At 38.0% G+C, this 17471-nt stretch overlaps 1 protein-coding gene across 5 annotated transcripts in view; it reads left to right on the top strand.

Annotated features, from left to right (window-relative positions):
* Positions 1-17471, top strand: part of LOC117339355 (transforming acidic coiled-coil-containing protein 3-like) — a 55962-nt gene that overhangs the window by 18416 nt on the left and 20075 nt on the right. For 3 of the 5 annotated variants that reach the window (XM_033900897.1, XM_033900895.1, XM_033900896.1), the window contains exons 7-9: positions 4721-4775; positions 5725-5899; positions 11704-11799. In XM_033900897.1, coding sequence (XP_033756788.1) covers positions 4721-4775; positions 5725-5899; positions 11704-11799 — 326 coding nt within the window. The remainder of the gene's footprint in view (positions 1-4720; positions 4776-5724; positions 5900-11703; positions 11800-17471) is intronic. The other 2 variants (XM_033900899.1, XM_033900898.1) reach the window with 1 other exon arrangement.

Here is a 17471-nt window from a genome sequence, read left to right as displayed (position 1 = left end):
AGGGTAGGGTGGGAGGTACTGAGGTGTGGGGGTAGATCGGTAGTGGGGATGGTGGGAGGTACTGAGGGGTGGGGGTAGATCGGTAGTGGGGAGGGTGGGAGGTACTGAGGTGTGGGGGAAGATCGGTAGAGGGGAGTATGGGAAGTACTGAGGTGTGGGGGTAGATCGGTAGTGGGGATGGTGGGAGGTACTGAGGGGTGGGGGTAGATCGGTAGAGGGGATGGTGGGAGGTACTGAGGGGTGGGGGTAGATCGGTAGTGGGGAGGGTGGGAGGTACTGAGGTGTGGGGGTAGATCGGTAGTGGGGAGGGTGGGAGGTACTGAGGTGTGGGGGTAGATCAGATAAGGGGAGGGTGGGAGGTACTGAGGTTTTTGGGGTAGATCAGATAAGGGGAGGGTGGGAGGTACTGAAGTGTGGGGATAGATCAGATAAGGGGAGGGTTGGAGGTACTGAAGTGTGGGGATAGATCGGTAGTGGGGAGGGTGGGAGGTACTGAGGTGTGGGGGTAGATCGGTAGAGGGGAGTATGCGAGGGATGGAGGTACTGAGGTGTGGGGGTAGATTGGTAGTGGGGGGGATGGGAGGTACTGAGGTGTGGGGGTAGATCGGTAGTGGGGAGGATGGGAGGTATTGAGGTGTGGGGGTAGATTGATAGTGGGGAGGGTGGGAGGTATTGAGGTGTGGGGGTAGATCAGATAAGGGGAGGATGGGAGGTACTGAGGTGTGGGGGTAGATTGGTAGTGGGGAGGGTGGGAGGTATTGAGGTGTGGGGGTAGATCGGTAGAGGGGAGTATGCAAGGGTTGGAGGTACTGAGGTGTGGGGGTAGATTGATAGAGGGGATGGTGGGAGGTATTGAGGTGTGGGGGTAGATTGATAGTGGGGAGGGTGGGAGGTATTGAGGTGTGGGGGTAGATTGATAGAGGGGATGGTGGGAGGTACTGAGGTGTGGGGGTAGATTGATAGTGGGGAGGATGGGAGGTACTGAGGTGTGGGGGGTAGATTGATAGTGGGGAGGATGGGAGGTACTGAGGTGTGGGGGTAGATTGATAGTGGGGAGGATGGGAGGTACTGAGGTGTGGGGGTAGATTGGTAGTGGGGAGGGATGGGAGGTACTGAGGTGTGGGGGTAGATCGGTAGTGGGGAGGATGGGAGGTACTGAGGTGTGGGGGTAGATTGATAGTGGGGAGGGTGGGAGGTATTGAGGTGTGGGGGTAGATCAGATAAGGGGAGGATGGGAGGTACTGAGGTGTGGGGTAGATTGGTAGTGGGGAGGGTGGGAGGTACTGAGGTGTGGGGGTAGATTGGTAGTGGGGAGGGTGGGAGGTACTGAGGTGTGGGGGTAGATTGGTAGTGGGGAGGGTGGGAGGTATTGAGGTGTGGGGGTAGATCGGTAGTGGGGAGGGTGGGAGGATCTGAGGTGTGGGGGTAGATCGGTAGTGGGGAGGGTGGGAGGTATTGAGGTGTGGGGGTAGATTGATAGTGGGGAGGGTGGGAGGTACTGAGGTGTGGGGGTAGATTGATAGTGGGGATGGTGGGAGGTATTGAGGTGTGGGGGTAGATCAGATAAGGGGAGGGTGGGAGGTACTGAGGTGTGGGGGTAGATTGGTAGTGGGGAGGGTGGGAGGTATTGAGGTGTGGGGGTAGATCGGTAGTGGGGAGGGTGGGAGGTATTGAGGTGTGGGGGTAGATTGGTAGTGGGGAGGGTGGGAGGTATTGAGGTGTAGGGGTAGATCGGTAGTGGGGAGGGTGGGAGGTATTGAGGTGTGGGGGTAGATCGGTAGTGGGGAGGGTGGGAGGTATTGAGGTGTGGGGGTAGATTGGTAGTGGGGAGGGTGGGAGGTACTGAGGTGTGGGGGTAGATCGGTAGTGGGGATGGTGGGAGGTATTGAGGTGTGGGGGTAGATCGGTAGAGGGGAGTATGCGAGGGTTGGAGGTACTGAGGTGTGGGGGTAGATTGATAGAGGGGATGGTTGGAGGTACTGGGGTGTGGGGGTAGATCGGTAGAGGGGAGGATGCAAGGTACTGAGGTGTGGGGGTAGATCGGTAGTGGGGATGGTGGGAGGTACTGAGGTGTGGGGGTAGATCGGTAGTGTGGGGGTAGATCGGTAGTGCGGAGGATGTGAGGTTGGGAGGTAGTGATGGTTTGATATAGATAAGTACAGGGGAAGGAGGGAAGTAATGATGGATAGGGATAGATTTAGGTGGGGAAAGTGGGATTGTGATCTATAGGCAGAAGGAAGGCCGGGAGGTACTAAGGGATGGTGAGATATAGGGTGAGGGGACAGTGGGATGTGAACCCAGGGTTGGGATTAGATGGGTATAGAGTTTGGATGGGGAAATGCTAAGGGACAGCGGTGGATATGTGGTAGGGAAATGATGGTTTGAGAGGATGGATAGGTGCTGGTGGTTATAATGTAAAACTGCTGGTGAAATAAATTAACGAACTAATGGGTTTCAGCACAGATAACAAAATTAGATCAGTTTGAATCATATTTGGTGATAATAAGACTGCCGAAAAAGTTGACTACTGGGTATATATCTGGAGGTGATTTTTCCACACACTAAGAAATGGAATAGATAATTATGATAAATATGTAGTTATTAAAAGGTGGTGTGTTTCAGAAAATGAATAAAGACATTGTATGTAGAAGGAACTGGATGAAATATTTGCAGTAGATATATTTACTATGTAGGTTTTCTGGAGAATTTGTTGTCCTCATGACATATTCATTATGTTTGTACACGGGTTATTGATTGATAAGAGTGATGGTCTGTAGCCTAATCCATAAGACAGATCCATCATCATCATCAGCTGCACATAGCTCCAGTACTGCTTTAGTGAATGTAGGCGAGTTCATGGAGTGTGATTGACTTATGAGCCCATTAACTCATGGAGGCACTGTTAACACTGGGGATCTTAATGTATTACAAGGCCAATTGACTCTAGTAGTTATTACAGCAATGAAATCCTGTAGGTATTGTCATTAATAGAGTCATGAACTTCTGTAAATATTGTACTTTACAGAGTCATGATTTCCTATTCTAAGGTGTTGGCATTCATAGTCAGGATCTCTTGTAGGTATGATCATTCATAGGGTTCTGATAGTTCTGTAGGTATATTGTCATTCATAGAGTTATGAACTCCAGCAGGTATTGTCATTCAGAGTTTTGACAGTCCTGTATGTATTGTCATTCATAGAGTCATGAACTCCAGCAGGTGTTCTGACAGTCCTATAGTTACTGTCATTCATTTAAGCATTGAACGGCTTTCAGTTGGCATTCATAGTCAATATGAATGCCAACTGGACAGAGGCAAATTCAACATAAAGCGCGCTACTGTCCAGTTGGCATTCATATTGACTATGAATGCCAACTGAAAGCCGTTCAATGCTTATATTTACCATCTGCGATTTTTTATTTGTCGTGCGATTTTTTTTTGAAATTTTCAAATTCAAATTTCAGTTGGCAGTTCATAAGCTGGTGAACTCGCAACTGAATTGGTAGGGTTATATAGTGGCAGTGCCATACAACTCATTCAGAGTTCTGACAGTCCTGTAGGTATTTTCTGATATCCTATAGGTGTTGGAATTCATAGTATTAATGAACTTCTGTAGTTTTTGGCATTCATAGTCATAAACTACATCAAGTGTAATGTACATGTTGATCTATCATTTGCTGTTACTGAAAACAATGTTTTAAATGAGTGAACTTTGAGGATGCTATTTATTATTGATAGTACAGTTGAAATTTAAAGAATGAAATTAATTATAACAGGTTTTGATCCCTATTACATGTGTGCATGTTGACAGTAATAACTAGATTATAATCTGTCAGTCTAGGTATGAAGGAGAAAAAAATTATGTGTGCTATTAGTTTAGTGATTAATGTCCTTGTGTAACAGTTTGTCACTACAGACAAAAACAGGTTTGGCTTTAGTATTTAAATGTCAGACAGATAGTACAACTTCACTGCAGATTTCATTGCATACAACAGCTTTCCTATGTGCTAAGTTAATACCACGGCTACAGACGGACTCAGACAGAAAAATTCTTACATGTGCTGTTACATATCACATTTTAAGTTAGGATTGGAAGGCTGGGTGGGGAGGCTGTACCGTATTTAACTCGATCAACACCCTGAGTGAATTAAAAACAGGCCAGAAGGATGAATATTTGAAGATTAAATAAGGCTGAAAAATATTTTAAAAGTGACCTGTAAATAACATGTATAGATGAGGTTATCAGGGCAGATTGATATAAAAACAACAGAGAATACCAACATAGTAACGAAACTGTAATTCTAACTCTAAATCCATAAATGAAGGCAAATACAATAGGTATAGATGCTGTGTTTTCAATAATTTGTTCATCAATTGTTTTAATTCAAGTCAAGTATTTTTTTGTGAAATTTTGTTATCCTGGATAGCAGTAAAAATAGCTATAAGTTTACAAACCACAGGAAAAGTTGAGAACTTACAGATCCCTGCATAGTAAAGAGACCGGAAGAGAGAAAGAATGTCCAAGTGAGGAAGAGGAGATTAAAAGGCTTGAGAAAAGGAGGGGGATGAATAATCCAGATGGGGGGATGTAGATATGCAGACAGTGAATCAGCTTACAAAATTCCACGCCATCTGTTTAGGTCCATGGATGAAGTCTGTATGATTCCCAGTATTAAGTAGTGTTGTGTCTGTGATTATATATGGTCTGTTCTGTCTTTGTAGTGCCAGACACCAGTCTGATCAGGAATGACAACACAGAAACCCAGGCTGACCAGAGGTACAACCAAAATGAAGGCATACACCTGGTGTGCTGTATATATACCGCATTTATCTGCAAAGAAGTCCCTGCTCACAAAACAGCCCCTTCCTCATATTTGCAGAATCATCAATTTCAAAGGAGTAATTAAGCTAAAAGTGATACTAAACTTTTACAATAGGGTAGGGGCCCATTTAAGGATAAATATGGTACAAAACTTTTACACTAGGTAAGGGGGCCCATTTAAGGATAAATAAGGTACTAAACGTTTACAATAGGGTAGGGGCCCATTTAAGGATAAATATGGTACAAAACTTTTACACTAGTGGAGGGGGCCATTTAAGGATAAATATAGTACTAAACATTTACACTAGGGGAAGGGGCCCATTTAAGGGTAAATGTGGTACTAAACGTTTACACTATATATATATATAACTAGTGGAGGGGGCCCATTTAAGGATAAAAATGGTACTAAACATTTACACTAGTGGAGGGGGCCCATTTAAGGATAAATATGATACTAAACGTTTACACTAGTGGAGGGGGCCCATTTAAGGATAAAAATGGTACTAAACATTTTTACTAGTGAAGGGGACTTTTTTTAGGATAAATATGATAATGAGTTTGGTTCTCATTTATCTGAAAAGGCTGAATCATTTTACTATTTTCTTTTAACACAATATTGGATAAGTGCCTGACTAAGATTACTTAATATTAAAAATATAAATAAAATGGTTCATGTAGAACTATTTCTAGTTTTCATGTGAAAAAAACTGCCATAATATAAATTACACCAATTAGTGGAGATAGATTATTATAAAATGGCTGACTTTTTATTGTGATGCAGTCAGAACTATATTAATGTGAATTTGGCCATGTATAGGTATTTGATGTCATTGACTGTTAAACGTTTGTTTGGTGAAGTTGTTGATTTTGGAGACCGTTATTATAACATATCTGTATTTGACAGTGTGGATTTGCTGTCGATGACGACCCCCCCTGCCCCTAGTAAGACGTCCCGCGTCCCCAAACATCCTGCAGCCCGCGTGCTTGAGGAACAGGTTGAAGAGAATGGCAATGCACAACAGAATGCCAGTGCTCGCTCAGTCGACAAGATACTCTTCAGCCCAACGAACAATGTGAAGGTGAGTTTACACAAGGGAGGTAACTCCTGGCATGTCAGTTGGTGATAGACAACCTCAGAGATTACGACATCCTGTGTGAAATGCTGTGTGGTTGCAGTGCTTCTGTGTAAAGCAGTATTAATTTTGAACACATATGTATATATATTAAAAAAGAAGAAAACAGGGCCTAATGAAAGTTTTGGAGTGAATAACACTTAATTTAATCCACAATAAGATGGTCAAATCACTTTTAAGTTCCTTTGCTACTTGTTTGATACTGTGGAAGATATATATATTGTTCTGAGACCTAATGTTACTAACTATGGTTGAGTAAATTAAAGCAGTTATTTTAGAAAATATGTGGATTTTTTTTTTTATATAGATATATCAAAATTGGTGGAATTTGTAAAAAATCTGATCTTTTTTGGAAATGGATAAGGTTTTTGTATAATTTATTAGTTTAATTCTTGAAAAATATGCAGTATGAATATTTTTAGTACCCCAAATCCCTCACTGCTTGAATTATTGAAATGGGAAAGGTGGTGAAAATTGTTCTTGGGTGAGTTTAAGGTGTAAGGACCTGTTCGTGAATATGTATTACTGGTAGGTATGATTATTGACATCAGGAAGCAGTTATATGTATACTGTATACAATATTACGTAATTAGTTTCTGTTATGTATGCAATGTTGTTATTGTCCCAAGCTTTTTGCAAAACAGATTTTTGACAGTTCAAAATCAAGTACTGAACCAAATTTACAAGTTCTTCTTCACTAAAAGAAATTTGTAAAAACGTCCTCAATCTTTGCCAAATCAATTGTGAAATGTAGTATGGTTTGTGATATTTTGTTTAATGCTTGATTTTAAAATGTTGAAAAGTCAGTTATTTAATATATATGTGAGACAGCCAGTAAATTGTGTACTGTCAAATAAAAACAAAGATACTACAATAGCAGCATGATATATTGCCTTTTGGAAAAGACTGTCGTCATGGCATAAGTGTTTTCTGTAAGTTTCCCAAAGTTTCGGACATACATTTGTCCAAATCACACAGCTTGTTGGTTAACAGCCATTTGCCAATTTTCGTGGTCAGGCCATTACAGTCGCTGCCTCGTCTGTCTCCTGTCGGTTGTTTTGTCTGTCCATTAATCAAATATGCTTGGTTTTGTCAGAACCATAATTTCTGATTCGCAGTAAGATTGTATCAACAAAATTCCCTTGATTACTGTATGTAATGGCAAAGCGTAACAGGTGCCATTTTTGTTTACATATGCCAAAGTCAAGGTCCTATAGAGGTTAAAGGTCAAATTTATTATCCAGTTCATAACTTCTTACTTCTGATCACAGTAGTTCGACCAATAAAATTTCCTTCTGATCACGAATCACAGTAGTTTGACCAATAGAATTTCCATATGCCCAATTTCAAGGTCACATAGAGGTGAAAGGTCAAATTCATTGTCTAGTTTATTACCTTCTTACTAAGGGTATGTCAATGAAACTTCTTGCTCATTAGACATGAATGGTATAATGATTGTTTGAATATATGTAGGATTGCAAGATGTTCTGTTCCAATTCTGGATCTCTTAAGGTGAAGGTCTCATTAAGGTCAAAGGTCATTCATCAGTCCAAGATTATTATTCTTATTACACTCTTAATGGCCCATCAACGTCTAAAAATGGTGAATAAACCTTTTCTGAGGCATAACTTCTTACTTATCAAAGTAGATCTTTGATGTTTTATGGATATACAAATGTATGTAGAATATGGAAGTGCAGTGTTTCAAAACATTTTTTGTTCCAAATGTCAATGGTCAATGTTGCATTGAGGTTAAAGGTAAAATTCATTCTGGACATTCCAGGTGCAATGACATTTCGAGAAGTATAATTTATCAGTTTTGCCACACTGATAATGTATCTATTATTATAAAAGTATGAGAAAAACTATTAAATTTCAGGAGAAATCTACTGTCGCTGCTCTCAGAGAGCCTATTTTTTTCTCTGTTTTGTGAAGACATATTTTCCTATTAGCCCTTTACTGTCTAACTTTACTTATCCAGCAGTAAGCCAATGTCTGGTATTAAACCCACCCTTCTCTATTGAAGTTCACTTAAAAATGCAAATAGACCAATTAATTTTACGGTGTGAATTAAGTCCATCCCTCTATTTTGAGTCGGAGCTGTAGTGCTGGCCACCTGAGTATATTGCTGGGTATAGATATTGTATATCTGTGTTGATGTTGTCGATAGTATTATAAGGCTTGAGCAAATGTACAGTTAAAACAGTATAAAACACATCATGATTTACTAGAGGTATGCCATGGACATCTATGGACATGCACCAGCTGTAAATTGTGTCTGCCCAGAATTTTGTTCCCCAGAATTGAATTCTGATCAGACCTTTTATCAACAATTTCTGGTTACAGCAGTGATGCTTATAAATAATGGGATCCAGAAATGTTGTGTGTGCGAGTACAGGATAAAAAGGGTGCAAACTTAAAAGTGTAAATATCAGATACAATATAAAATGTGAATCCCTGAGATAGAGTGTATAAAATGTGAACAACAGTTACAGTATAAAATGTGAACACCAGTTACAGTATAAAATGTGAACACCAGTTACAGTATAAAATGTGAATCCCTGAGATATAATGTATAATATGTGAATCCCTGAGATACAATGTATAATATGTGAACACCAGTTACAGTATAAAATGTGAACACCAGTTACAGTATAAAATGTGAATCCCTGAGATACAATGTATAATTATTGTGAACACCAGTTACAGTATAAAATGTGAACACCAGTTACAGTATAAAATGTGAACACCAGTTACAGTATAAAATGTGAATCCCTGAGATACAATGTATAATTATTGTGAACACCAGTTACAGTATAAAATGTGAACACCAGTTACAGTATAAAATGTGAACACCAGTTACAGTATAAAATGTGAATCCCTGAGATACAATGTATAATATGTGAACACCAGTTACAGTATAAAATGTGAACACCAGTTACAGTATAAAATGTGAACAAACAGTATAAATATAAATACATGTGATAGAGTATAAAATGTGAATACTAGTTACAGTAATTCTAATTACCTGATAGGTATTTTTTGTTTTTATGTATTTTTTTATGATTTTTTTCAGTAGTTTTGATAATCTGACAAAAAATTTACCAAATAACGTTTTTAAGGAAAGACTACTGTTAATGTCAAATTATGTATCATATGTTGTATAACATAAAAATGATACTGGTGATCAGCTGGTGTTTTATTTCATTAGAAGTTACAAAGTGATTTGTATTTGTATGTATGTGTAGTCATAAAAATTATATCTACATTTACTTTTGTATAGTGGTTTTTAACTCAAAAATACATACCGGTACATTTATATACCAATACATGTACATGTAGTAGGTTTTCATATTATTTAGAAATTAAACAATGTACAGTATATATAAACATATATATTTATTTACGATAACATGACCTGTAAAAATTGTGTTTTTACATTGAAAAAGATGTTTGTTATTGCAAAATATATTATACATACATTGTATGCACATTTAAGTAATCTCTATGCAATTATGGTCAACATTTGTAAAACTTTGTTTTAAAAAAAAAAAGATCAGAAGAAAAAAAAAAGGATTTTTTCGATGATTGTTGCTAAAGTATACCAGAACATGTATTTTATAAGTAGATTGCATTTGGTCATTATCAATATAAAGTATTTATAAAGAATTTTGTTTCATTTTACCAAAGGCCTGTGTTGTTATTGTGTACTCTGGGTAGTGGTATATGTTGTGTCACTACATGTTGACTAGCACCAGGAGATACATCACTGTCAGTAAACTTATAGAATACATGTACTGCCATAAAATTAATATACAATTATAATTATCAAATTTAGGGTAAAGAGGCGATTTGGAACATTTTTCATATATTAAAAAAATCAAAAAAAAATCAAAAAAAAAAATCTATATATAATAGAGGTATTAATTATTTTTATCTATTGATCTTTTTTACTAGATCTTTTTATTTAACATTCATTCTGATTGCCACAAAATGGTTTTTTTCTCTTATTGATAAACTTCTGCATTTCCAATTCATTTATAAAATGACATTTATTAATACTATATCCAAACACAAAATTTAACAAAATGCAGTGATCAATCTACAATTCATTTTGATAATTAAGACCTTTTCAGCTGTATTGCTAAAAACAATGAGTCCAACAATTTTAAATTAACTATTTCCAGAAATTCAGTGAGTCCAATCAAAATTCTATGGGTACTTGACTAGGGACTCACAAGTACTTATCACTGAAATACATCAGATTCTGTTAAAGTGGTGATGTGTAACCATATATACAGTTATTTATCTCTATTTGTTAATATGTGGTTCTATATTCTTTCTATCACATGGTCACATTTTGCTTGAATATTTTTTATTTCTGTCTCTCCACTTGTGAAATTGAAGTTATCTCCCTTTGAGAGTATAAGAAGTTAATAGTATATATGTCAATGGCCTCAATATTCATGTTTTTTTTCTTGGTTTGAAAAAAATCAGTTCTTCTCATTTCTCTTGTTTAATGAATAGTTGGTGAAAGATTCTTTCTCTAGTCTATAGAGGCTGTTCCTGTCTTTAAGCATGGTTTCCCTTTCTTAGGATTTTCAGGTTCTTCGGGCTAATCTCATTGTACAGAATCTAAATTAGAGTATTTAGATGGTTAATTTGTGTATTATTTTTCAATTGTTGGGTTTCCTAATAAGTTGTTAAATTCAAGATTATGAATATATATCTATATTTTTGATAAATAAGTGTCTGGGCCCCAGTTCGTTAACTTTATTTTCTTTGAATTCTGATGATAATTATCCAGAGGTTTCTTTCCCCTATACATTATTAAAGTCTTCAAAAGTTCTTTTAATATCATATTTGCATTACATGTTTCCATGTTGATTCAACAATACTGAATGCCGCTCAACAAATTAATTTTTGGTCTCATTTGTAACATTCAATGTCAAGGATAAACTTTTTTTTCAGATCTGTATGATGACTTTTAGATTGAAACATGTCACTTACATGTACCTAGCTGATACGATCTTGTAATCAGATGACAGAAAAACTAACATGACCCGAGCTTGCCTTAGTGTAGAATTGGACATCAGCATATTTTAAAAATATATCTTAACATCTGTGCATATATATGTTATTGTAGGTTTCTGATACATTTAACAAATATCATCATTATATTTTTTCTATTAGACATATTAATATTGAATCATCAAAAATATTTAAATGGCATAGTTTTAAAAAATAAATTGTTCACTGTTGAAACTAGATGTAAAGTTACGTCCTGTTGTAAAAGTCATAGCATAACCCAACCCCCCCTTTTAAAGTTAGATGGACAGGAAAGTGGATTATAACTGTAAGGTTGGATTTGTATTTCTTCATCAAATTTGAGTGAAATTTGCATTGTACCTGGAAATAGTAGAGCTTTTGGGTACATTTGTCCAATTCAAAATATTTCTTGTCTGCATTAGAGTGTTTCGGATTAGAGAATGACAGAATGTTCAAGCTTAGTTGGAAGCAATGCTTATAAGCTTGTATTGTGTGTGAGATTTGCTTAATAGTTGCATATAGTGTCATTGAAAATCAGATATAATTTCTACAACTACTAATATTTTACTATTATTATGCAGTACACAAGAAAAAACCCTGTTGCAGTTTCAGGTCGTTATTTCTGTATAGATGTACAACGGTTTACTTCTGTTTTATGATGACGCAATGTCATTTCTCTTGACCTTGTTTTTTTGTCGGTAGCCACAGTCTCCACCTGATGAAATTGACGGTACCAGATATTACGATGCTTATGACTTTCCACCCACTGCCAGGGGCCGTAACTCTAGAGGCTCAAAGGTATTGGAGAGTTAATGAGTCCGGTGTCTCAAGCCTTTATATATCCTAACTCTTTTGTACCCTCTCTGCCTGCTTTTGCTCTCACTAACGCCACACATTGTATCCATTTAGGTATTTGAAAGGCCTCGCGCAGGAAACTTTGTTGTGATGAAATGCCTCCATTCCCTAATTTTTTTTTTGTTTTGTTTTTTTTTAAGTTTTTTTTACAGCATGTACATGTATAACATTTGAAATTAGACTTTTTTTTTTTTTTTTTTTTTTTACATTTTTCATAGATGGGTCAGGAATATATAGATTTTAATTATAATTCCTCTAAATAGAAAATAGATATATTCATATATTAGGCCAGTCTATCCTGAAAATTCATTTTATAGCAAGTAAAAAAATAAGTTTAAAGATCAAATAATATATTTTGCCTGATATATAATTTGGTGATGTGTCATACAAGGTTTATAAAATTTTCAACTCGCATAGATGTTGTGTTCACATTGGAGATGTCAGAGGTTTCTGTCAGATATTTCACTGTAGAATGAATGGGACCCTTACTGATTATGGTCCTAACATTATGAGGATTATTGTATGTGTCTGTTGTTTCTCTCAAGTGACCAGTAGAACCTTTAGCTGCACGTTATGCCTATACAATGCATGGCTGCTCTGTTGCATGTGCCTATACCTGTATAATGTGTACCTCCATCTTTAGTGATGTATTATGCTGTGCATTTTATTTATTTTTCTTTCTTTACAGGTGTTGATTTATTTTCAGTTTCGTTTCTCTTTTTTTTTTTACAAAGTATTATGTTTATCATTCAGACAAATTATTAACCAAAACAACCATGAAAGGAACAAACAAAATTGACAAGAGGATATTTGTCAATTAAAATGTTAGATAAAAGCATTATAACATTTGAGAGTACATTTTTACTGTCATTCCCCTTATTAATAGGCAAAATATGTAAACAATACTTTGGGACAGATAAAGTTCATCAGTGTCTTTTTAGCCAAAAGTAATTAAATGTTAAAGCTAGAAATTCGAAATAATTTCTGGCCAATCACCAAACAATAAAAAACAAATGACTCAGATTATTCAAGGGGAGATAATTTGTAAACTTGCAGTAAGACTTGTCATTTATTATTTTAGGTTTTTTCCAAAAAACTTACCATGTCATACAATAAACAGTGCAAACTTGATAGTTTGCAATATTTTTTTCTTCATTATCCATAATAATATATCCATTGATGAATAAAATAAAACAAAAAATTGTATTCCTGTGTTTGCAAACTTGCAACCACGACTGTGATATTGACCCAAAGGTGTAGATATTGACACCAGGATTGAGATATTGACCCCTGGGTGTAGATATTGACTCCAGGACTGTGATATTGACCCCAAGGTGTAGATATTGACTCCAGGACTGGGACATTGACCCCTGGGTGTAGATATTGACCCCTGGGTGTAGATATTGACACCAAGACTGTGATATTGACCTCTGGGTGTAGATATTGACACCAGGACTGTGATATTGACCCCTGGGTGTAGATATTGACTCCTGGGTGTAGATATTGATCCCTGGGTGTAGATATTGACACCAGGACTGTGATATTGACCCCTGGGTGTAGATATTGACTCCAGGACTGTGATATTGACCCGTGGGTGTAGATATTGACTCCAGGACTGTGATATTGACCCCTGGGTGTAGATATTGACTCCAGGACTGTGATATTGATCCCTGGGTGTAGATATTGACCCCTGGGTGTAGATATTGATCCCTGGGTGTAGATATTGACTCCAGGACTGTGATATTGACCCCTGGGTGTAGATATTGACACCAAGACTGTGATATTGACCCCTGGGTGTAGATATTGACTCCAGGACTGTGATATTGACCCCTGGGTGTAGATATTGACTCCAAGACTGTGATATTGACCCCTTGGTGTAGATATTGACTCCAGGACTATGATATTGACCCCTGGGTGTAGATATTGACTCCAGGACTGTGATATTGATCCCTGTGTGTAGATATTGACTCCAGGACTGTGATATTGACCCCTGGGTGTAGATATTGACACCAGGATTGAGCTATTGACCCCTGGGTGTAGATATTGACACCAAGACTGTAATATTGACCCCTGGGTGTAGATATTGACTCCAGGACTGTGATATTGACCCTTGGGTGTAGATATTGACTCCAGGACTGTGATATTGACCCCTGGGTGTAGATATTGACACCAAGACTGCGAAATTGACCCCTGGGTGTAGATATTGACTCCAAGACTGTGATATTGACTCCTGGGTGTAGATATTGACCCCTGGATGTAGATATTGATCCCTGGGTGTAGATATTGACACCAAGACTGTGATATTAACCCCTGGGTGTAGATATTGACCCCTGGGTGAAGATATTGACACCAGGACTGTGATATTGACCCCTGGGTGTAGATATTGACCCGTGAGTGTAGATATTTACCCCTGGGTGTAGATATTGACCCCTGGGTGTAGATATTGACTCCAGGACTGTGATATTGATCCCTGGTAGTAGATATTGACCCCTTGGTGTAGATATTGACCTCTGGGTGTAGATATTGACTCCAGGACTGTGTCATTGACCCCTGGATGTAGATATTAACACCATGCAAGACTGTGATATTGACCCCTGGGTGTAGATATTGACCCCTGGGTGTAGATATTGATACCAAGACTGTGATATTGACCCCTGGGTGTAGATATTGACCCCTGGATGTAGATATTGAACCCTTGGTGTAGATATCGACACCAAGACTGTGATATTGACCCCTGGATGTAGATATTGACCCCTGGATGTAGATATTGACCCCTGGATATAGATATTGACCCCTGGGTGTAGATATTGACCCCTGGATGTAGATATTGACCCCTGGGTGTAGATATTGACTCCAGGACTGTGATATTGACCCCTGGGTGTAGATATTGACACCAAGACTGTGATATTGACCCCTGGGTGTAGATATTGACTCCAGGACTCTGATATTGACCCCTGGGTGTAGATATTGACCCCAAGACTGTGATATTGACTCCTGGGTGTAGATATTGACCCCTGGGTGTAGATATTGACACCAAAACTGCGATATTGACCCCTGGGTGTAGATATTGACTCCAGGACTGTGATATTGATCCCTGGTAGTAGATATTGACCCCTTGGTGTAGATATTGACCTCTGGGTGTAGATATTGACTCCAGGACTGTGTCATTGACCCCTGGATGTAGATATTAACACCATGCAAGACTGTGATATTGACCCCTGGGTGTAGATATTGACCCCTGGGTGTAGATATTGATACCAAGACTGTGATATTGACCCCTGGGTGTAGATATTGACCCCTGGATGTAGATATTGAACCCTTGGTGTAGATATCGACACCAAGACTGTGATATTGACCCCTGGATGTAGATATTGACCCCTGGATGTAGATATTGACCCCTGGATATAGATATTGACCCCTGGGTGTAGATATTGACCCCTGGGTGTAGATATTGACTCCAGGACTGTGATATTGACCCCTGGGTGTAGATATTGACACCAAGACTGTGATATTGACCCCTGGGTGTAGATATTGACTCCAGGACTCTGATATTGACCCCTGGGTGTAGATATTGACCCCAAGACTGTGATATTGACTCCTGGGTGTAGATATTGACCCCTGGGTGTAGATATTGACACCAAAACTGCGATATTGACCCCTGGGTGTAGATATTGACACCAAGACTGTGATATTGAACCCTGGGTGTAGATATTGACACCGGGACTGTGATCTTGACTCCTGGGTGTAGATATTGACTCCAGGACTGTGACATTGACCCCTTGGTGTAGATATTTACAGTAGATTGAACTGAAATGTTTGTCCTTAAAGTGATATATTGATATGTATAGAGAGATATTGAGACCCCTTGATATCTAGATATTGATTTCTGACTGATGGGCATTAGTTGGTGTGTGAGGTTTTCGTGACGGTATTGTTTATGCATTGCAGTATAGCAGACTATCTGAGATGATCCTGTAATCAATAATTACGTCACTAGTGGAAATCAGTAAAATGCTTCAGGCAATTCCTCATAATGTATACCCAGAATCCTACTACTGTTCAGGATAGGGAAGTCGTAGGATCACATACGTGTTCAAATCACCTGAAGAGTATCTGATGAAATATATCCCGTAAAGTCTCAAGTAGAAAATCAATTTCTTCAGTATGTTACATGGGGTTGAAAGAAGTGAGAATTGTGCTGGGAAATCCTGGGAAATGCAGCGCAAAACACCAGCTGACAAGAAGATTAAATTTGAGAAACGAAGAAAACAGGCATGACCAGGTTTTTTACGTTATGTTACATTTTAACTTGGCTGCATGTAAGCTTATTGTTACTGAACACTCATGGCTATTTGATGTACATGTGAGTACGGTGGCTGTACACGCGTGTATGGAACGGAGGTTTGGGTACACATATGAATGGAGATTTGGTACTTATGTACAGCATGAATCTTGAATTATATATTCTATTTTTACGATGGTGTATTAATGCGTATGATCATGCACTTTGTAACTTCCTGTCATTACTGTCCTAGGGACAGTGTTTTATTTCTACGTATGTAATTGAATTGTTCCTGACACAACCTCATTAACCGAGATGTGTATCAAATTTTATGTTTCACTGGATACAGTAAAAGATTGTCAAATTTAATCATGGATAAGTGATAGATATCAGTATGATTTGATGTGATTGTGGACTGATCACGAGCAGTTTTACTCGGATCCTAACATTTACTTCCGGATAAGTTGTCAAGGTGATGTGTGTGATGGGAGGTTCAGCATCAACAAAATCGTGTGAGGACATTGTAAGTGTTTAACCCACAGAGGAGACGTCACATAGAAAAGAACTAGGATTCATTATTCCCGCCCACTTTAAAATTTATTTTGGACATTGGATGAATTTAACGTAAATCTCCATTGTCATCAAAGTGGGAGTAGGGACATACATGTTTCATAAACATATTTCTACTTTTTCTTTCTACCACAGTTTCACTCTATTTTCTGTCACATTTGTAGATTAACTTGATCACTGTGGAGAGGAGTTCGCTACTGAAACAAGCTTATTGTAGGAAATAGTATAAGAAATGTAAATTTTCAACAATCTCCAATCCTTCACTATAGAATTTAGTTACACATCCATGTGAAATATTGAGGGTTTTGTGTACTTTTGTGGAGCTAACAAGGAGTAATTATCATAGTCGATACTGAAACTGATTACAGGTAGTTCCTGTTGTGATATATTAGGTGTTTAGATACTTAGGTTACTGGTTATACTGCCCTCATGGTTCAGAGTATTGCTAATCAGTGTAACAGGCAAATTTAAGTGGGATGCTGCCATCTAAGCAGTTCTATTTTTAGTTTGCTTTACTCTTTTATCTAAGCATGGAATAAAACAGTAGATAAAGTATAAAATTAGGTGAAAGAACTGACAGAAATTAAATGGTATCTCTCATAATAGTTAAGTGAATTTCTGAATCTACTGTATTTTCAATTGTTTCAAAAAATGACAGAAAGTAGATATTGTACTTATATACCTACAAATTTACTAAATGTACATGACAATCATGTTGTAATCAGTAATTGTTGATAATGATTTAATGTTAATTAACTTGTAT

Source organism: Pecten maximus, chromosome 12 (genome assembly GCF_902652985.1).
Source record: "Pecten maximus chromosome 12, xPecMax1.1, whole genome shotgun sequence".
NCBI lineage: Eukaryota > Metazoa > Mollusca > Bivalvia > Pectinida > Pectinidae > Pecten > Pecten maximus.
The sequence above is the reverse complement of the archived record's forward strand: the minus strand, read 5'-3'. Positions and strand labels throughout refer to the sequence as shown.